Below are 22,245 nucleotides of genomic sequence, written 5' to 3'. Positions count from 1 at the left end.
ATCTGTGAGACTGTTCTTACCTGTGTTTCAGGAATAATGGGACTGTCTTCAGGTGAAGATCTAAAAAAGGTAGATAAAGGTGATGACACAATGATAGGATTCGGCCTCACAAAGCCACTCAGGTCACAGCTGGGAATGTCATTCTCTTCTTTCTTCATGACTAGGGTGTCCATCACATAAAACACATTCCAGGGAATCCACACTGTATGATACTGAGTGAGGAATGGGGATCGCTCAAACACCAGAGTCAGAGAAGCTCCCCCATTTGCCACCAAGTCAAACCTAAGGAAAGAGAACAAGACATACAAGTTATCTGGATCCTGCAGCTCTCCCGACATCCACCTTCTTAAATTAATATGCTTTAAGAGGAAATCAACTTTTCCTTCTAATACTAATATGAAATAGTTTCAAATCTCTGGGAATTCTACAGAGAATCATACCAGAATACCCATATACTTCCCCCCTAGATTTGCCACCTTTGGTAATATTTTCCCAAACGTGATTTATCAATCTCTCTACTTATTTACTCCTTTCCCACAACTACTGGAGCTTACGTTGCAGATATTATGAATCACTCTACTAAGATGACGAACAGTCTAGAAACCCTTGGCACTGCAACCACGCCTTAGAAAATGAAGTCAATTTGTATTTGTGTGCATGAGGTAAAAAGGGAACCCTCTTACACTACTGGTGGGAATGCAAACTGGCCCAGCCACTATACAAAGCTGAGTGGGGGTATCTCAAAATACTAAAGTGGGTCTACCACATGACCCAATGGTGCCACTTCTATAATCTACAAAGAACACAGAATCACCTGCATGCCTACGTTTACTGCGACACTATTTACGACAGCCAAAATATGGAGACACCTGAGTGCCCCAGAACACATGAATGAATCAAGAAAATGCAGTTTATAAACAATGGCATACTACTCAGCCATCAAAAAAAGATAAACTCATGCCATTTGTGGCAACATGGATGGAACAGGGAGGCCTTCTGCTAAGCAAAAGTCAGAAGAAAAAAGTGAAATAAGGGTGGTTTCATTCCTATGTGTAATATAGAGAAAGCAAACAAAAAGGTCAAGAAAAAGACAAAACTCGCAAGTGGACCACAGATCTGAGGCAAGCAGCAGGAGAGACGGAGGGAGAAGCGTCAAAACAGGGGAGGGACAAGCACAAAGGACTGTCAGGATAGACCACAGGTGTTGGCGTGGTGGGAGAACTGTGGGGCCATCCCTAGAAGGGAGAAATCAAATACTGTTCAAACATTCGCAAAGATGTAAGAAAACAACTAAATATTTTTTTTTTTTTAAATGCACTTAACCTGTAAAGCACTTGACGAGGACTGGACCTTAAATCTCTACCCCTTCTGCCATCACTGGTTTTGGGGTTTAGGAGTTGCAGTTCTCTATTAATAAGGACAATAACACACACTGAGTGATACCAGAGAGCCTAGTTTTTACATGCATAATAAACAGAGCAGACAGTGTGCGGGGACTCACATTCCATCCTGGCGGGTGATGGTGTATCCATATTCCGGGTAATGGAAAAACGAGACATTGACACCAATGAGGGGTGTCCCATCAGCCGTGAGCACCTGGCCTCTGATGACCGACGCAAGGCTGTGGGGAAAGCAGAAGAGTGAAGAGGAACGTTTGTCTTCCGGAGCCAACGTTACCCTGCTTTTGAGTTAATTCACCTCAGGATAACACAACACGGTCACAGGTCATCAGTGGTTATTCGCAAAGCCTGGGCTGCAACTACTCCCAAGAGAACAGCCCTTCACTGTCAGGGCAGTTCGTGCTGGTGTTGGTCCCGAGTTTTCCTTCATGGCTAGCTCAACAGAGAGTTATTAAGGCCAATAACTTAGAGATGACATTTTTAAACTATCTAAACTGTGTTTTTTTTCATAAATTATATATCTGGGCTTTACATGAAGAAAAGTATACTTTCCAATTAATTCTGAGGCAATCCATAAATCTGCAGGGACCAAGAAGTACAAGATTTAAAGGGGCGATGAGGAACATTTGTGCAACAACTTTTAATCAACTGCTGGGCCTCACTGTGTTTATACTGTTAAATTACTGCAGACCCAGGAGTTCTGGATAAATCATCTTCTCTTGCTCAGTGAGACACAAGACACCTGCTTTCACTTACTGGTTTCTTTTCAGGTCATTACTGCTCTTTAAAGCATCAGGCAAACAGCTCGTGCAATCTCCCTGCCATGCCGTAAGCAGCTCCATTACATTAATATATAAATTGTATTATTTAGTGAGCTCAGCTAAAAAAAAAAGTGCACTTCTGTTTTGCCTTTTGGGGTCCTTTCAGTGCTTTTTCCCCCCTTGAAACATTTCCAACTGTGCTAACAAACTCAACTAGTTAAATGAAGATGCATTGACTCCTTAATGGGATGGCCTGTTATGCTTGGGGACTGAAATTGACAAACTTGACAAGTTTTGAACTGTGTCAAAAACGCTTGACGCTTGAAAGGTGAAGTTTGGTGAAAAATTTGCCAAAAGAGGAAAAGTGCACTTTTTTAAAAAAAAGCTCTTTCATCAACCTACATTGCCTCTAAGGTGTATGCAAGTTCACACAAGATCCCTACACCTCTACAATAGAAGCAGAAAGGCATTAACCTCTTGTTGAAAGGACTGTCTCCAGGTATCACGTGGGTGCTATCTGGTCCTATAAGAAAGCTGATTCGCTCGTAGAAGGATTTGGCCGCTTGCTGAGATGGTGACTGTAAGCTCTGGCTGATGATATCCTGGGGGTCAGGCAATCCGCGACAGTAGGGCTGGTTTTGGCAGGAGCTCTGTAAACAGCAATCGGGATCCATGCAGTCAGTAAGTCCATCTGCAGAGAGAGAAATGTACACCAGTAAGAGAATTCCCCTCCTTACATCCTATGTAGAAATAAGTTTTGTTTGTGATTTCTCTTTTTTCCCCCAAGTCGAGTAATCAGTTTCCCCTGCCAGAGTAATTTCTATGAGGCATACTTTGTGGAACAGATGCAGTATAAATACGATACGTGCAGCTGCTTTCCTAGACAGGAAATATTTGTAGTAGCGATGACTGACAAGATTATGAGCTGGCAATAAAAAGTTATTGATTAGGACAATCAACTAGTAGTATGAAGGGATATGGATTCAGCTGAAGTGTACTTAGGTCAGCTTCTATATGTTCGACAAAACTGAACACAGTGGGTCAGGCAAACGGCTAGCCACCTGCAAAGGATGATGTCTAAAGCTCGGAAAAGCATCAGAAAATGCAAGTCAATGAAATGAAGCAAGTACGAACATAAAATAGATGAGGCTGGTCAAGCACCTTTCGAGGAGACGGCCCTCCCCAGGAAGCTTACTTAAATAAATGAAGGTACTCAGGAGTCTGAGCTGTCAGGGTCCCTGGGATGTTAATTAAAAATGTGCCAGCGGACATACATAAGCCATCATCTTGGAGACGAAGAGACCTATCATGAAAAATGACCTATGGCATTGGTGACATTAAGAAGTACTTGGCAGAACGAATTTACTAGGGCCTCTTCCAGGAAAAACATCACACTCGGTGTCCCTGTATATTCTTAGAAACACAACCAAATCTAAGGGTGTTGGGTGATAATGGTGGATGATGCTCTTGAAGGTCTCTGCTCGCTGACCAGAAGATAAGTGAATTTTGATCTACTAGGTCAACATCTCCACGGGAAAGGGACGAGACAAGGGGGCAGGCTCAGGGCCCTAAGTCATCTGACCACCTAAGAAGAGGGCAGTGGACACCTGGGATTTTGTCATTTCCTTTTATTTGAACAGCAGCTCTGGCTTCTGTTTGGGTCTCCAGCTCCAACTCATGTGCACCTCTCCCTCCCATTCGGTTCAGAAATGTGCATTTGACCTCACTAGTCAACCTGGGAAGGGACCCTTCCTCCCTGTCCCCACCAGCTTGGGGCCAGCATCCCCCACTGCAGTCCCTACAGGAGAACCTGTCTGGGAACACAAGCCCTCCCAGAGCAGAGCCAAGAGCGGGCGAGAACAAGACGACAGGAGATAGTGACATCTTTGGGGGTTTTGCCCGAGCTTGCACTCACTGCCTGGACAGCATTCTGGGTTGGATTTTCCATCACTTAAAACTCAAAGAGCCTTAGTTGTGTTTTTTTCAAATTGCATTATTATTATTGATTTTGGCTAAGGTTGGTTTGCAACACTGTATATGATTTTGGGGGTCAGGTTCACACTCTGAAGATGTGTGTTACCACAACACACCACCAGCACCAAGCACCCACAACTCTGCACCACAGGCTGCTGGGCCCCTCCCCCACCTCCTCCCCTTCCAGGAGCCTCAGCTCCACTGTCAGATTTCTAGGGGTTTGGTTGACTTTTTGGCTATTTTCAAGGAGACTTAGCTTATCTAGAAAGAGTACCTAAAAATCTCCTATTTTCCTTGAAGATGAAAGCAAAAAGCTTAATAAAGTAAACATGAGTTAGATTCATGGCACTGAATTCTTTTTACATTAATATTTTAATTTTTTGTTGCTGCAATTTCTAGGCACATAGAAATGTAGGAGCTAGAATTTCTGATAGCAATCTTCTCACACAGGGTTTCCTTGTTACGGTTACATTTTCATGTAGAGGTCTTCTGTTTCTTGAAAAAAAGACATGCCAATTATTTGAAACTGCACATTCCTTGACAAAAATTTAAAATCCTGTTTGCGAAAATCAAAAGAAACTCAGTTTTGATATTGTACATAAATTTACTAAAATACTACTTTCTTAGCCACAAGGCCAGGATGATGAAAAATGTCTAAAGGTGTCTTAATATTTCCAGTGGAAGAAAGCTACAACTATGCTGTAGGCTTATTTTTCATGGGGCTACCTTATAATAACACAACTCACTGGATAGTCTTCCTTTCTCACAAAGAACTAGAAACAGTAATTAAGACTCAGATCTTAAAATGGTAGGCGGTTGGCCATTGCCTGATGGCATTGCTAGCTTCAACACACAATAACCCTTTCGGTAACAGTCCCTGATTACATATTGAGACTTTCTGACTTAACTATGTGTTTCAGGATGGACGAAAGTGTGCTTACTCCATGGCTGTAGAAGAGGTGTGTGCATATGTTTACGGTTGTAATTTAACACAAATAGCTGCTATCCCAACAGCTTCCCCCCATCCCATTCTCTAACCACTCAACAGAGAAAGCCCTTTCTGAAGACGGCAGTTTATCTCCCTTGATCTGGTAAATTAAGGGTTACGCACTCCTCCCCCCCTCCTCCCACAGTGCGCCCACACTATCTCCCTCTAGGCAATATAAGGTACTGTTGCCAAAGAGGAATGCTCAAATTTAGTCATTCATCTTTGTTAGTTTATAAAAAGCAAATGTACATCTGGCATGTAGTCTGCAGGTCATAAAACTGCATGAGATTGACACCTTCTGAACTAATCAGCTGGAAATGCATTTTTACAAGCCTCTCTGCTAACATCCATCAGAGAAAGAATCTCATTTTCAACAGCCAAGATGCAGGGACACACTGTTTGTTATTTTTCTGCAGAGTTTATCAGTAACTTACCCAGGCAAGTGGCGGGTGGCTATGAATCTGGTGCCCTATAACCTGAGAAAACATTTTTCATTCTTGATTCTTTTAGAGCCAGGGCGATCCAGTACAACGAAGCTGACTACCCACTTGCCCAAATGCATATTGTAGTAAAATTGTCTTTGTGGAATAGCTTTGCAAAATCATCGAGAATCCATTTTAGTCTCAGGAATATTAGGTGGGCTCAAATTTATATTGCCATAGAAGCCGTCGCTAATAGCATTTATCATAAAAATTCTAAAGAGAACCAGAAATGTTTAAAACCCACAGAATAGCAACTTTAGTTATCAGTTAAGTGTTGTCCAATATAAGTGGTACTTTGATGTAAAGTACACAATATAGTTTATGTTTCCCTTTGCACGATCCTTAACATTATTGCTCCAGTTATCATTTTTAAACATGCCCTTGTCTTCCCTTAGGCTGTCATCAGACTTTAACAGTGGTTGGCAAACTTATCCTGTAAGCGGCCAGATAATAAATATTTTAAGCTTTGTGGTCATACAGTCTCTGCCTTCATAGACAGCATGCCCAGCAAGCACACCAGAAGCAAAAATGAACAGATGGGAATACAGCCAACTTGGAAGCTTTTGTACCACAAAAGAAACCACTATAAAAATATGAAGGCAAACTAGGGACTAGGAGAAGCTATTTGAATATCACACTCGGACAGGGGATTAACTTCCAAACTATATAAAGAACTCATACCACTCAACAATAACGAAAAACAAACCCTCCAAACAAAAAAATGGGCAAAAGACATAAATAGACACTTCTTCACAGAAGACATACAGCTGGCCTAGGGCACATGAAAAATGTACACCACCACTTGTTCTTAGGGAAATGCACCTCAAATGCAGAAAGCAGTATCACCGCATCCCGGCGATGTAAGAAGGACCTGAAACAGGCCCTCCCTAGTGGCGCAGCAGTTTAAGGCACAGCACTAAGGTAGATGCCACTTCAGTGTGAGTTTGATTCCCTGCTGGGTTGTGATTCACATGGCGCGGCAGACCTCTCCTGACCAGCCCGCTGCTCCCCTCGGCAGTGTACTTCGTCGATCTGCCTGTTCTGCTCCCACTCTGTCTCTGGTGAATCCTCTCATCCTCCACATCTCTGGCCTGTACCCCAGTTCTGAATGGATAAATAAATCTTTTTTTAAAAAAAAAGGACCTGAAACAACAAGTGGTGGAGGGGTTGTGGGGTTGTGGAGAAAAATGAAATCCGTGTTGGTGCAGCCTCTGTGTGAAATGATAGGGCAATTTCTCAAAAAATAAAAATGCAAACTTCACACAATCTATCAATACCACTGTAACTACCCAAAGAATATGAAAAAAAGAGAACAAAAAGATGTATGCACCCCCATGTTCACAGCAGCATTCTTCACAATAGCCAAGACATGGACCCAATCCAAGTGCCCAGGACAGATGACTAGAGCAGAGGATGGAATACTGTTCAGCTATTAAAAAGGATGAAGCGTGTCTCTTGGGACACAATGGACGGAACTTAAGCTGACTCTGCTAAGTGAAATAAGCCAGAAAGTGAAAGGCAATTACTGGATGTCTTCACTCATTTGAGGGCCATAAATAACTAAAGAAACAAACTGGCAAAGAACAGCAAAAATAAGTCATAAACTCTGTGAGGAAATAATAGTTGTCAGAGGGGTTGGGGTCAGGGATAGAAGAGGAGCTGGGGAAGGAAGGTAGTAAGGGCTGGCAGCAAAGCTTTCATAAGGGGTGAGTGAGGCATGGGCAGACACAGAGGGCAGAAGATGGGCTCCCCAAATTATTTAATGTAAATGACTGACAAGTCAATAAAATTTGAGAAAAAAAGGACAATGTGAACACATAGGTGTGAATGTGTCTCAATAAAACTTTATTTACAAAAAAGGTTTCACCCAGAAATCATACTTTGTGAACCTCTGATTTTGCTTTGAAGTTTTTATCCTGCTCTATTTCCATTATTCCTCAGCTCATTCTTCATGTTCTTTCTGTGGAAGGTTTAAGCAATGCACCTCTTGCCAGATTACTAAAGTTTCTTTACTTTGGGAGGTGTTTCCCTCTGGCTCACTGTCATAGTAAGTCATGAGGATTAAATACCAAAACTTCTGACTCTGAATATTTCTCTAGATTATCCTCTGTGCTGCTGAGCTGTGTGTCAAAATTCTTACTTTTCCTTCAGCAAATACCGAATTTTAACTTGTTTCAAAATCTTGATTCACTGGCTAGCAAATCATGAATTTTCTTTTAATGAACTTTCTTTTTTACTCAAAAGATAATGAATGACTACCATCATTCTGCCAGTCTTCACAATCTTTAAAAATTTTTCTTTCCCTGTTCCAAGTTAGTGGTATGGATAGATATTTCTGTGTGGATTTCAGAATTTTCAGAGTATAGGTGAACCACTCATTACTTTTAAAGGTAGGATTCTTTAAGATGCACAAAATCCAGGGTCTCCCTGGTGGCACAATGAGTTAAAACGAAGCACTATAAAGCTATCAGCAGCCACTGCAGCTCTATCCCCAGCCAGGGAGTGACCCACATGGCACGGCAGACCTCTCCTGTCTCCCTGCTGCTCCCCTCAGCAGTGTGTTTCAGTCAATCTGCCTGTTCTGCTCGCCATTCTGCCTCTAGTGAATCCTCCCACCTCCTGCAACTCTAGCCTATATCCCAGTTCTTGTGTGTATAAATAAGTAAATAAATAAATGAAATAGCACAAGATTCAGTTGTTCACTGCTGAGTTGCAGTCACAGGTGATTTTCTTTGTGTTCCCGGTTGCTCTACACCAGTAGATTTGCTTTCTCGGTAGCTTCAGGCTCTTGTTCACATCATCTCAGTACTAATGGCTCAGGCTGATGGTTCCTTCTCTTGGAGCTCAAACCCACGAGCTGCCTTGGGGTTCCCAGGATCCAGTCTTGCCCCACCTATTCTCTCCACTTTAGAGGAATCTTCGTAGAAATAAAATTTGATGTGATCTGGTTTTAGCTCTCCCAGCTAACATACTTCTTTACTTGGTTCCTGCTGCTGTCTGAGTAAAGCCAGAGCTCCTCAATGCAGCTTGTAAGACCCTCTCTGATCATTCTTACCTTTGCTTGGAGCATCTCAGCTCCTTCTCTAATCACTGACCATGAAGACAGTGGACTCATGAAGCTCCTCTAGTGCACCCACATGTCCCCAAAGCCCCAGGACAGGACATTGCCTAACACCAGAAGGCCTGCTCTGTATTGCTGAATGAAGGAAAGAATGAATGTGACACACTGCAAGGTATACACAGGTCAAATGGCATCTTAAAAGTCCAGCAGATCTGCTCTTTGCAACCAGAAGATCAGCATTTACTAGCCCAGCACGGGGACCTTGGTCTTCCCAGCCTCAGGAACTCTGGAGCTGGTGGCAACCCACCTCCACCATGCAGATAATGACAAGGCTTCAAAGAAAGGGTGGAGGTGTAACTCACAGTGCTGCCCACCAATCTGAGGTGCTGACTTGGGTTAATATATGAGACAGAAATGAAGATATTTAGTAGGCAGAAAAGCAAACAAGGCCCTACAGGAACTCTGTGTTTTCCGTATCTTCAGGCAGTATGGTGACACATATGTTCCTATTTTTTTTTTTCTATTTCCAAAGATTTTTTAAAAAATATTTTTTAAAGATTTATTTATTTATGCATACAGAACTGGGGTCCAGGCCAGAGGTGCAGAGGCGGTGAGAGGATTCACCAGAGACAGAGTGGGGAGCAGAGCAGGCTGACTGATGAAGTACACTGCTGAGGGGAGCAGCGGGTGGGTCAGGAGAGGTCTGCCGGGCCATGTGGGTCACCTCCAGGGCAGGCGGGAATCGAACTCATGAGGAAGTGGCTTTAGCTTCTTAGTGCTGTGCTCTAACCTGCTGTGTCACCAGGGAGGGTCCTCCAAAGATATTTTTAAGAGATTCAGACTAACTGGACATAAAGCATCCACAACATTATGAGGAACATTGGGAAAAATGACATGAATTATACATTGAATTACATGATTATACATGAATTACAATGTATAATCTTAGAAATGGAAAGACCCTACACAGGAAGACACACAACCCTAAATTTACAGAAGGACAGTCTCATAAAAGTGTGCCTCTTATCAAGTGACAGCATCCACATGCCAAAAGACGCCATCGACAAGTAGAAAGTCAAAAGCAAACCTGGTTATGATTCCTGCAACATGCCTAGCAATTAAAGAATATGCTGAAAAGTCCTAAACATTCAGAAAGAAAAGTCAAAGAACTCAGTAGAAAAATGAACAAGAGAAATAAACAAGCAATTAGCAAAAGAAACACAAACGATCAAGAAACAGGTGAAGACCGTCAATCTCGCTGGTAATCAGGAAAATACAAACTAAAACAATAAACGTGAAGTCCTTGTCATTTTTCATTCTGATGGACAATTTGGTTTATGTCATTGCTTATATACAGATGATGAACATGGGGAAATAAACACGCTGATGAAGAGTGCAGAGGGAAACCTATTTACAAGGCAATTTAGCAGTAGCTCTCAAAATTAAAAATTAAAATACTCTCTGACCCAGCAATTTCACTTCTAAATGTTTCCAAAAGAAGTATTTATACATGTACACACACACACATGCGCGCGCACACACACACACACACTGACTGACTATAGATTTGTCTTTATACTAAGAAAAGTAGAAACAACAAAACCATTCTCAATGGAGTAATGATAAAATGAGTGAGTACATCTGCATTTCTGTTACAAAGAATGAGGGAAGTCAGTATGCACTGGCATGAGAAGAATCCCTAGGATATATTCTTTGGAGAACTCAAATTGAGAGTAGTACCCAATCTTGTTTAAGTCTACAAACATCACATCTGCTTATTTATGTCTCCCGCCCATTTTGCTTGGTTCTCGATGATGCGCAGGAGAACCTTCCAGAATGTTCCATCATGATGTTCCTTTAGTAAAAGATCAAATTACATTTAAATACCATAAACAGGCACATCTACTCACTGAGGGGACAGGAGAAGCATGCTCACCAAGTCGCTGGCTAGTTACTTTGGCAGTGAGAATGGACTGCCCTGTGCTGTGGCACTGCTAAAGGCGCCTGAGACGCGCACCTTCTTCACGGGGAGATGCCTGGCCAAGGAGACCCGTTTCCGGAGGGGTCTGGCTCCACCTGTATGATTTCCTCCTCCTTCTAAAGCTCATCTGAAAACAGCAATAAAACCTCCTGTTCCTTATTGGGGAATTACTGGTATCTCGTTTCAATACAAGTTGGTTCCTTATTTCCAGAACGGGTTTTCCTGTAAAATTCTGCAGAGAGCAAGATTTCAGAGTAGCCTGAACCTCTCCCCTAAAGCAGGATTCAGTCAAGTCTTTGAAGTAAACAGTGACCTGCAGCCCCCACCTGCCCACCCACCCCATCGTCATCCATTAGAGTACTACATTTTAATATTTGGAGCCTCTGACCACTGATCTGATAATATCTGAATTCTTTTTGGAAGTATGTATGACCGCTTGTAATTTTCTTCTATCCATTTCTGCCTTCTCTTCCCAGTTGTTACTGTATTTATTTATTTTTGAAAAATTGGTTTTGGAGAGCACAAGTCTCATCCCTTTGCTAGAACCTCTTTTTTCCGATCTCTTTCCAAATATTTCCTTATTTTCATTTTGCAATCTCCCAGCTTTCATTGCTTCCATTCATCATACTCATTCGGGGCTGCCATTAAAATTTCATTGATTTCTCCGTGGCTCTTTTCTTAGCACATTCCTAATTTGTCTTGTGGTTTGAACCTTTTCTTTCTCTCTACATGGTTTCTACTTTCAACTTTCTGAACATCCTCAACTGAATTGTGTTTTCTTCTGTGCTACCATCGACCTCCACAAACTTGAAAGTTTTCTAGATACGGCTCCCTCACACAACGAAGTGATCACTCTGACGGACAAAGGGTATTTTATTTACCAGTGAGATGTGAGCAGATAGAGAGATACCTGGAGCACTTCTGCTCTGGCATTTCACCAAGATGGCACAGGGCACAGTGTGAAGCCTGGTCCCTCTTGCACCCTGAGTAGCCCAGTGTCCAGGAGGTGGTTTGAGTGGCACACTTGAGGCTCCCACAGGGAAGTTCCCCAGCGGGGGATCAAACGGCATGTGGCACTGTGACTAGATCTTGCCGGTGAGAAGAAATGGGATGTGGTAATGCCTGCCAGAGAGCATGGCATCTGGAGAAGTCATCCAGTGAGTGTCGGGAGCATCACAAAGATTGCCTCTGGCTAGCAATTACATTCCGATGCCTGCATAGAAGACCCACGGTAGACGGGCTGTGCCAAGTTAAGGAAGCCTCAGCCGATAGGTACAAGCTAACACGCTTCTGAAAGTGAGCTGGGCAACTGGCTGCCCGCCTTGCTAACCTTGTGCAGAGGGCACTGCTTCTCTGGTTCTCCAGCGAGAAGGCAGTGACTCCGCAACAAGGGAAGAGGAAGAGAGGAGAAGAAGGTCCCGCTGAGAGGGCCAGGCAGCATGCCTGGGGCGTGAGACAGGCATCACGAGGAGTCACGGCGTACATGGTCTGGCCACACTAGGACGGCCTGCTCTGGGAAGTCCGTGCTCCGTCTCCAGCGGCACCTGCTTTCTGCTGCCCAGATCCACACTCCTGCCTCCTGGCAGCAGCTACGCCTTCCCTTTGCACAGTGACCCAATTCAAGCCAGTGAGTCAGGGTCGGGCCTCACAGAACACCAGCGAACGTGTCCCCCTTGACCTGGGGTGCTCATGCTAGTGTGCTGTCAACCAGAGCAGTGGGGTCACTTTGCAGGAGAGACAGGCGAGCCTGGTGCCACCACAGCAGAGCAAGGGCTGCCCATGGGTGGCCGCGAATTTCCGTTTTTAATAGACACCGAGGAACATCCATGTCTGAACTTTTCATAGTAGCTTCCATAGCTTCTTTTTTCAGGCTTAGCAGTGGAATTTCTATTGTTGGCAACCAGAGAGTCTTTCCTGATGAGAATAACTGAATACAATCTCTGAAAAAAGGAAGGGTTTACTGGTCAAGGACAGGGTGAGGGGATGGGGCCTTGTGTCCATTAGGAATGAAAGGAGGTATCAGGGCATGAGGCTATCATCCAGGCACGGGCTGAAGCCCCCTTGGGGCCTTCAAAGCCACCAGCTCTCCTTTCGAGGCCTGTCTTTCTCCAATCTTAGCGACTGCACAACCTGAGTGAGCTCTGGGGTATGAGCAGGGCACGGAGAGGGAGGCTGACCTTGAGGGTGAAGTTGAAGAACTATGCACAGCCAAGCCTCGTCACGCGGCTCACATGCTCTGGAAGCCTCCCCACTGGGCCAGGACCGAGTGTGTGGCTCCCCGTGTCTGCCTACCTGCGTGGAGATATCAGCTGCGACTATCTGGCCCGTGACCACTAGTTTTCAGGTTTTCCGTGTGATGTGAACATCTACTGTTCTGTCAGTTGCCTGGTCCAGATGACATGCTCCTAAAGCCTGAGTCAGCTCCTCGGGGTGTGGGTGTGGGAACCTGGGCAGAGGGCAGGCAGGCACCTTCTCGATGCCACAGAGACGGGGCCTGTTTTTCAGGGCTGCTAGAGTGGGGAAAAGGTGGCCACAAGTTCTGAAAAGCTCCGTGTCTCCTGGGCCTGACAGCTGTCTACTTGGGCCTTAAGGAATCAAGACCGTCCGGACAAGAGGCTCATTCTTGTGCGTGTGTAGGTGTGAAGGGAGGGAAAGGTCATTTCTTCCAATGCATTTTATTGAGAATCCATTCTTCCTGTCCCTCATCAAGTAGATCCTTGTGAGCTGCTTTTCTTCAGGCATTTCAGAGCAGAGAAAGGGGACAGGGAGTCCCCCACAGGCAAAGGGGGACACCTGTTTAGTGAAATGCAGGTGCTGCATCTTTGGGCACGGTTAGCAGAGCCAGGGTAAACTGGGAAGAATGCTTTGAAGGAGCAGAAGATGCTTCATCTAAGAGAAAATATTTAAACTCATGCCATTTGTGGTGACATGGATGGACCTGGAAAAGATCATGCTTAGTGAAGTGAGTGAGAAAGAAAAAGAAAAATATGCGATGGTTTCGCTCTCAGCAGGAGTGTAAGGGATCAGGAAGGGAAAATGGTTATTTTAATTAAGTGAAAGTGAACATCAACTAACAACTATAAACCAGAGACATCTACGGAGGAGGAGAGTGGAACAGGATCAAAGTGGGCGGGACTACACACAGGACTGTGGTGATGGCACAGGGGTGAAGGGGTGGGAAGTCCACGGGATGACAACCGAGATGGAAAAATGTATAAAATGAAGAATAATGTTAAAAATATATATATAAAATAAAAAAGAAAATATTTAAGTCTTTTTCCATTTGTGGCTTTATAGTCTCTTCAGTTTGGGGGATAATATATAATTTTTTAAAAAACACAAGATTGTGTTTTTCAAAGTTGCTCAGACAATGCTCGTAGTTGTTTATATGATGTGTTTAATTCCTGATGGGGCTAACTCTACCTCTTCTCCTGTCCTTCCTCTTTAATGTATTAAGTCAAAGGACATAGCTATTCTGTAGCTAATTCACTAAGCTCAGGTAACATCCTTCCCTACACTGGACCAGGCTCCGTCACAGACCTGAAATTCTGGGGCCCTAACTTCAAACATTCCATTCCATTGCCCTCACAGAGTGACAAGAGCAGTTGCCGGTGATGGGTGGAGATCTGGGGTTTGGTGTGGAAAATACAGTCTCCCTGCACTTGGCCTCCTCGGGACTCAAAGGCTGCTGTGGGGGGATAAGGCACAGGGTTACACTCTTAGGGCAGAGTTAGGTGGATACTGTGACTCCGTCCTGGAAGATCAACAGAATTAGGTTAGGGACAGGAATACAAATTATAGGAGATAAGTAGACTCCGCAGGGGCCTCTATCAGCTCAAATTTCCCCTTGGAGAGAAAAGCCTAGAGATAGCAGTTTCATGCTAATGAGAATAAACAAAGGGGAAACAGGCCAATTCACAGTTGATAAATTTTGAGGAAAAGGAAAAAACCTCCTTAGCTGATAACAACACTAAAGAGTTGATTAGCCCCTAAATTCCTCTCCTCAGACAAGGCCTTGCAGATTGCTTGCTTAGAGAGAAGCTTCCTCAGTGGAGTCCTTCAGAATCTCACGGGAAAGGACACCAGCTCTCCTCCCCGGGCAGAAGACAATGGGGTCATTTGGCTTGAGGTAAAGTAATGAGGAACATGCCATCCGGGATCAGCTGCCATTTCTGCAGAGCAGCTGGCAGAGTTGGGGTGACAGAGTGTCCGTCATCAGGCAGGAGAAGCCCGAGGGCCCGGGAACTCCTGAATCTATGGGGAGAAAGATGGGGACTCTGCTCATGGCTTGAGTTCATGGCTCAAGTTTCTTGCTGGTCCAGGTTGAATGAGAACAGGGAAGACAGCGAGACATCTGTTAGAAACTGAGGGAGAAATGCAGGGAGAGGAGACACCATAACATTTGGCTTGAGGATGACCGTAGGTAGGCCCAGGCAATGTGTGTGCATGTGTGTGCGTGCAAGTGTGTGCACTTGCGTGTGGAGGGTATATGTATGTGGCGTGTGTATCTATGTGTGGTGCATGTCTGTATAGTTATGCAGTGTGTTTGAGTGGTGCGTGGTATGTGTCTGTGCTGTGTACGGTGTGTTTGTGTGCTGTGTGGTGTGTATGTTGGAGGGAGTGGGGGATTTGAGGGAGTGGGGGGGGTCTCCTGGCGGATGGGTTCCTAAAGACCAGTAGTCTATGTAGGGCGAAAGAAGCTGTTCAGCTTTTCACAGCCTCCTATGACGTTCACTTAACCAAGATGAGCGCTTTTGAAAACTGGATAGTAACAGCTGCTGCTTAGAGCATACCACCTGCCTCTTACTCTGTGGGCACTTCACAGACATCCTCTCACCGACCTTTCTGAAACCCCTGGGTTTGAAACGAGAAGTAGCTGAAGGTGAAGGCGGCCAGTGTCAGGCTCTGGCACCAGCCGGCCATCGGCACAGGAAGGCGCAGCTGCCCCAAGCAGAAGCAGATACTGGGGAGCGATTACCTCATGACTTGTCTGTCACCACTGTTTGTCACCGCCGGTTAACACAAGCCCAGAGAGAAAAATAAGTCCTCAGTTCCTTGTCAACAATTTCCACTTGGCCATTTGTCCCTCAACTGGGCCTCTTACCCTTCCCTCAGCGCTGAGGAGTCCCTCAGGACTTCTCTCACATCCACTCTGTGTGGGATCGGTGAACCTCGCAGGGCGCACAGAAATAAGCCTACTTTTGGTTTCCCCCCGCCTCGCTACCTCTTTGCCCCCTTCTCACCGGCAGGGTCAGGAGGCAGCAGGCGAGCGAGACACTCTCCCTCCAGCCTCACCTGTGGGCGTTCCAGTGGGCGGCAGAACCGAGGCGCAGGGGGGTGGGGTGGGGTGCGGAGGACACGCATCCTGACGCGCGGGCCCAGGGCCACGGAGCCCAGGAGCAGCCAGATCCCCCTAGAGACTCAGTCGCACAGAGGAACCACAGCTCTGTGGCCCGCTGGACGCAGCTCTGTGGCCCGCTGGACGCGGCCCCGTGGCCTGGAGGAGCGCTCAGGGGGGCGACGGGGACCGTGGCTTCCACAGGGTCCGCGGTTTCGCGGGAGGGAAGCCGGTGGGACGTCTCAGCCGCCCTCCGCGGTGAGGCAGCCGTGCAGCCCCTCTGCGCCGGGCAGGGCCTGGCACGACGCACAGAAAGACAATGGCCGCGGCTTCCGGACGCTGTGCCTTTCCCGCCATGCCTTGCAGCAAACAGAAGGGCCCAGAAAATGCCTCGCGGCTTCTGGAATGCTTAGTTAGGGAAACACTGCTTCAGCGCTCCCAATTCACTGGGCCCTAAATTCGGGGCTGAGTGGATGGTCACCTGGAGATCCAGGCGTACATTATGCAGGAGCTGGGTTAGCAGCCTGCTCCCTTCAGGATGATAATCTCACGTTTGCTTCAGGAAAACAGGGAGCAAAACCTCTCTATCAGCACTCATCCATTTTTCAATCAATCTAATCTACGGGTATCACATTTTTTGGGCAGCGGATCACTGTACTCGCAGTAGCTGACACACCGGCGCGGGCTCCCAGCCGTCTGCGCGCTGGCGCTTCTTACCTCCTTCATTGTCCTTGCTATCTGTGCACAGGGTCTCCATGGCTACGTCGCATCCCGCGCCTCTCCACCCGGGCTGGCAAACACAATGCCAGCCGTTCTGGTCCAGGGTACATCTCCCATTGCTGTTGCACAGACCCGGACAGCCCTCTGTGGAAAGAGACAAAGAAGGAGAACACAAGTGATTTGAGGATGGAAAGTTTCTGCGGCTAGAATAAACAGATAAGGGACACTTAGTGGGAACAGGCCTTTATCAACAGCACAGATACTGTAATTGCACATGAATCAAAACAGCCACCTTCTGAGAGAAATCTAATTCTTATCCAAGTGGCATCTGCGATTGGCCTGACCCTTGAGACACCACTTACCTGTGCAGGACACAAATATATGCCAAGATCCACTAAATAGCTGCAGGCCAGACAAAATTAACTTCAATTTTTTTCCTTTAGCAAAGCAACAAGGTGGATTGTAATGATGTAAAAAAGCATCTCGGCTAGGGAATTTCAGAATCCCCGGTGTGGATTTTTCATCTGTGGTCAACATTCCCTGTCACTCAATGGGACAGGCCTTCCCAAAGTACCTTGTTGCTTCAAAAAATTCCCTGGAAATTCGGAAGCATGAACGTGGGTATGAGGCTATGAATGATGTTCAGAAGAGAACATTAATTTTCTCTGGCCTCAGAGTTGCCGTGTATTCATGTGAAATTACAGTGCATTAAATCATTGCACAAAGTATAGGCCGGTGTTATGACTATACTTTATGCCAGAGTACATTCCTTTTCACAGAATAAGCAAAGCCCGGGAAATAGTGAAGCAGCTTTAGCGTCTATTCTAACAAACATTAGGATTCAGGCTGCATACGATGGGACAGGACCGACAGGATTTCCAACTAAATGTGGTAGCTGTGCATATTTGATTACTTAGGACGGACAAAATGAAATACCATAGGACCACAATAAAACATCGAGAGACTGAACAAAAACACGGTAGTGACGTGCTTCAAGACAGAGCGAAGAGTGATATTGTGTGACAATCTCCCTAAGGCTTTTATGCTGTTACCTTTATATCCTATCTTGTCTGCTTTTATGGGCAAGGAGGGAAAATTTGGGAAACAATTAAAATAATTTAATATATCCAAAATCTATAATTGTTTCAGTCTAACATGACATTAAAAAGAAATAAACCACTTTTGCCACTTTCTACAGATGCTATCTGGCATGCAGCCAACACGACCTGTTCACGAGAATGATACTCAGGTAGATTCTGGAAGTCTTGTCTATGAGTGGTATGGCACGGACAGAGACGAGGAGATCACCGCTTTCAAACTGCAAGACTAGTTGGTGAGTAATCAGATCTCTCTGGATGGGATGATTAATAATTTGGAACAAAATCTGTACTCGTGAAAATAGCTTGAGAGAGCAACTGGGGGTTCTGACACGGCTCCTTGGAATGGAAATGCTACTCGTATTTTGGTGACAAAATTTAATGGAGCAATCTGTTTAAAGATGTTTATTTTAAGTCTGTATTAAGAGAATTATTCATATATTGGCTTCCCCTCCTCCACTATCACACTTGAAATAAAAATATCTCAAAGAGATGTTCTGTCTCTTAAGATCAGAGTTAACAGAAAGAAGAAGGTTTTGACAGTCTCTTGTGGCGGGGTGGAATGAAATTATACTTGTCGATGTCAACAGGTCAGGATGAAATTAATTTTGCTGCTGCTTTTCTTTCAGACAATTACCATCTGTATTTATGGGTTAGCCAATACAGAGAGGTGACTTCTCCTTATGGATACTATTTTTTTGTTTTGTTTATAACAAAAAAGAAAGATTTAATTGCCCCCCCACCCCCCACCCCTGGCCAAGAGGTACAGCAGCGGACTGCATGCACACAAGAGTTGTTCTCGGAAAGCCTGGATATTGCCATGAATATTTTCATATTCTAATGAAAGCACAAACAAGGAATAGAAAATAGGGGATCTGAGGAGAAAGGGAAAGGGAATTTTTCTCTTCTGAAAAAATATTTTCTACCGATTTCTACAACTGAAGACATTAGAATCTGCTGTTTTCTGTTGAGCAGTGTTCCTGTTTGTGTGGGAGAGAATGCACGCTGTTTTGTTTTTGCGGTGTTTTTTAGAAAATCAAAAAACATAAATTATGATATCACAACTCTTTTGAAACATGTAGGAAAAGCCAAAGAAGTTTCCGTATGAGGGTAAATGAGATTTCTCTCAAAGTATGTTAACCAGAATCTTCTTTAGATAGACAAGTTCTTATTCTGTGATAAGAGCGTGAGGGTTTGTCATTCTTTAATTTAGAATTTAAAGCTCATTAGCTGAACTGCCAACAATGAAGATTTGGAGCAAAGGAAAAGAAACCGTCAACAAAAAACAGCAAAGGTACTGTTATCTTCAGTTTTGGGTTCCAGTGAAAACTAATGCTTTTACATAAGAATGAAATCTGTGATAACCCAAAATTATAAAAATGAGACACAGACATTTAAGTCTCAATACTTTAAATCCAAGGCATATCACATATGTAAGCCTGATTTATCAATTACAAAAATTTGCATGAAAAACAGTGCATTTTCATACCTAGTGCAATCTGATACAACGGTTATATAAGATAAATATGGAGATATGTCAACAAAGAGCAAGTATACAGTACCTTTCACTATCTTATCCAAATAGTGAGCTTGAGAAATTAAAAAGGAAAAAAGAACAGACAGACATTTCAGAAGTGTCACATGGGACAAGGAAAATTTCAGAATTTACATGCAAATTGAGTCGCTGCGGCTGACATGAGACTCACATCACATGACAGAGATGCACTTCATACCTTCTAAAAATGCAACATATTCACATTTTAGCAAATGTAGTCATGATTCCAGGAAATACTCAGCATTTTCAAGAAAAGGATGCAAGCTAACACTACCTTTTCCAGATCGCTTGGAACGCACCCACCCTGGTGTTTCTGCCGATCATACTTTCATAACTAAATAAGAACAAATAGGATCATTCTTTATTACTAAAAAATATTTTGGAAGTTTACAGTGAGATCATTTGCGGGGAGAGACAGTCATGGAAAGTCCGTCTTTAACAGAGTAGTTCCTAAGGGCGGCCGGGGCCGGGGAGAAGGTCAACGGCACACTGGCGGGCGAAGGTCGACCCAGAAGCCCTGAGCAAGCATGTCCCCTGGCATCTGACGCTGCTCTTCAGCCGGAGAGATCAAGCCCCTGACATCTGGGTCTTTCATCTTTTCTCTTGAGTTACTTGCATATTTACAAATGATCTGACTTTAATGGTTACTAAGCAGAAAAGAAACAAAGGGATGAAAGAAGAAAGCTGTGCATCTGTAGCACAACCTGCCTATCGCTAGGTGATGCAAAGGGCGGTCGAGGGGCTGCAGGAAGCGAAGAGCCAGGGGCCGCGGCGACCACCCGCCACTGCCCCCACGTGTGCTCTGCTAGGAAACAGCCTGTCCTTCAAGACCCTGTCTCTGCATCCTGGAATAGGGCTGGGTCTCCTCCAAGCTTTGCGGGAACGGTCGGGATGAAGGAGGCTTACTGTACCTGCCCACTTAATCTTTCATGAGGCCCCGAGGATGCCCCTCTCCCCCAAACCGACGCATAAATCCCTCTCCTTTCACTCAATGGAGAGACCTAATATATTCTTAATAAGCCTCAAATCTTGTTGCTTTGTCAAAATTCATACATCTTTAATGATCTAAAATTGCTTTTCAAAGATGCTCATGTTGATTATTTTTCATTAGTGACATCGCAAGTGGTAGCGGAACTCTTAACAGGATGATTTAAACTCGAACTCCCAGCCCGGCCACGCAGGTCTGGTAGCTCTGTCGTGTGTGTAAACAAAGCCGTAAGTGGTTTTGACACATCTGTACTGTGTCTATAAAAGGATTCTTCACTTTGCCACAGGATTCCATTAGAGGCTTCTGAATCGCATTTAAAAACAAGCCTGCTTATAGCTAATTGACAATATATTGCAGGGGAAATTAAGGGGAAGACGAAACAGTATTAGACACTCCTCTGGAATGATAAGTTATTAAAAATATCCCATTTTCAAACACTGAAATAAAAACATATTACTACACATCATTATTTATGTAATTTCTTAGTAACTTCTTCTAAACATTAGATCATCTAGGTGTCCCATTACAGCTTGACAGATGATTTGAACACAGACAAAGTGCTGTTAAAAATTCTGGGATTCCTGATCCAGAGAGGGCGGTATTTCTGGGGGGATTCTTAGTTTATAAAAATTAGTAACACTGATCAGAGTTGGAGAGTAAGTTTTGCTTTAGTATCAGGCTCACTTTAGTTAGCACAGCCAAAATAAAGAGCGTAATCAGTTCTGATCTAGATTAGTATTTTAAAGGAAGACTGAACTATTTCTAAGCCAGTTGACTTCATTATTTTTGCAAACGATCGACTATGTAAAATTGTGGATGGATTATGGGTAGAAGCAGATCACGTGGTCAAAAGTGGAGCTGAAATTAGGAAACACACTGAAAGGACACAGAAGATCAAAATTTACACGGCACTTTAAATATTAAAACTAGTTAACACAGATTTGCAAAAGTTAAAAACCAACCATAGGAATAATGCTCATAAGGAGAAAAACATACCAAGGTTTGTTCTTTGCGTTTTATGCGACAGGGAATAATTACGAGGCTAAGAGTTTAAAAATAAGAGAGAAAGAGGGAAAAACAACCATCTATATTTTGACTTTCAAGAGTGAAATTCTGACAATATGATTGCTTTGTTTGAAATAATGAAGTTACAAGGAGATGCTGAAACATGAGGTTCAAATAAGTATTAAAAATAATAACTGAAACAATAAAAGCATCACTGTATAAGACTTAGGAAATAGAAAATTACAGGCATGTTGCAAGGAGTGCTAGGAACAATCATTGTAAAAAAATGCCAGAGATTGAAAAATCAACATATCTAACAATTGCTAAAATGGCAGTTAAGTTGCAAAAACAAATATTTTGAAAATTAATGTGTTTTAATTGACACTAAAGGTAAGGCATCCTTATTTAGACCTAATAAGCTTATTTTTTTATAGAAAAAAGATGTAAGAATGAGTACTAGACCTACAAATGGGCTACATTCATATCACTGTCATTAATTTTCTTTAATTAAGGCACCACTAGTTAGTTTAAAGCTTTTTTTCATTTTGCTAGGCTGTTAAACACACCTCCCCTTGGTGTTCTGATGAAGATGGGTGGGAGAGGACACAGACGGACGCGCTCCAGTCTGTGTCCTGGAGAGGGCACCTGCATTCTAGGGCCCTTTTGGGCGGGGCCTTGCTCATGGACTTACAGTGTCTTCTTGTGCCATTTTAACCCCCAACTGTGGAATGGGGGAGGAACAGCATCTTTCTGGAAATCCTACCCACAGGTTGTCTCATCTGCTGGTCTGCCAATTATGGGCCGTCGTTTTATCTAGCCACCCCTGCCCAGCACCCCCACCCCAGTATTGCTCCTTGATGAATCGAGGAGAATGAACACCAGGATAAATGGGAAA

The 22,245-nt window shown here is 44.1% G+C and overlaps 1 protein-coding gene across 1 annotated transcript in view; it reads right to left on the bottom strand.

Moving 5' to 3' along the window:
- The window catches only part of TENM3 (teneurin transmembrane protein 3), a 554,583-nt gene that overhangs the window by 58,295 nt on the left and 474,043 nt on the right, over positions 1-22,245 (bottom strand). The window contains exons 13-18 of the mRNA XM_012724797.1: positions 19,365-19,391; positions 17,758-17,778; positions 16,703-16,849; positions 2,636-2,852; positions 1,502-1,621; positions 21-282 (exon numbers count right to left, since the gene is read on the bottom strand). Of these exons, the coding sequence (XP_012580251.1) occupies positions 21-282; positions 1,502-1,621; positions 2,636-2,852; positions 16,703-16,849; positions 17,758-17,778; positions 19,365-19,391 (794 nt within the window). The remainder of the gene's footprint in view (positions 1-20; positions 283-1,501; positions 1,622-2,635; positions 2,853-16,702; positions 16,850-17,757; positions 17,779-19,364; positions 19,392-22,245) is intronic.

This window comes from Condylura cristata, unplaced genomic scaffold (assembly GCF_000260355.1).
Source record: "Condylura cristata isolate star-nosed mole 26May11 unplaced genomic scaffold, ConCri1.0 scaffold00014, whole genome shotgun sequence".
NCBI lineage: Eukaryota > Metazoa > Chordata > Mammalia > Eulipotyphla > Talpidae > Condylura > Condylura cristata.
This window is presented reverse-complemented; position numbering and strand designations above follow the sequence as displayed.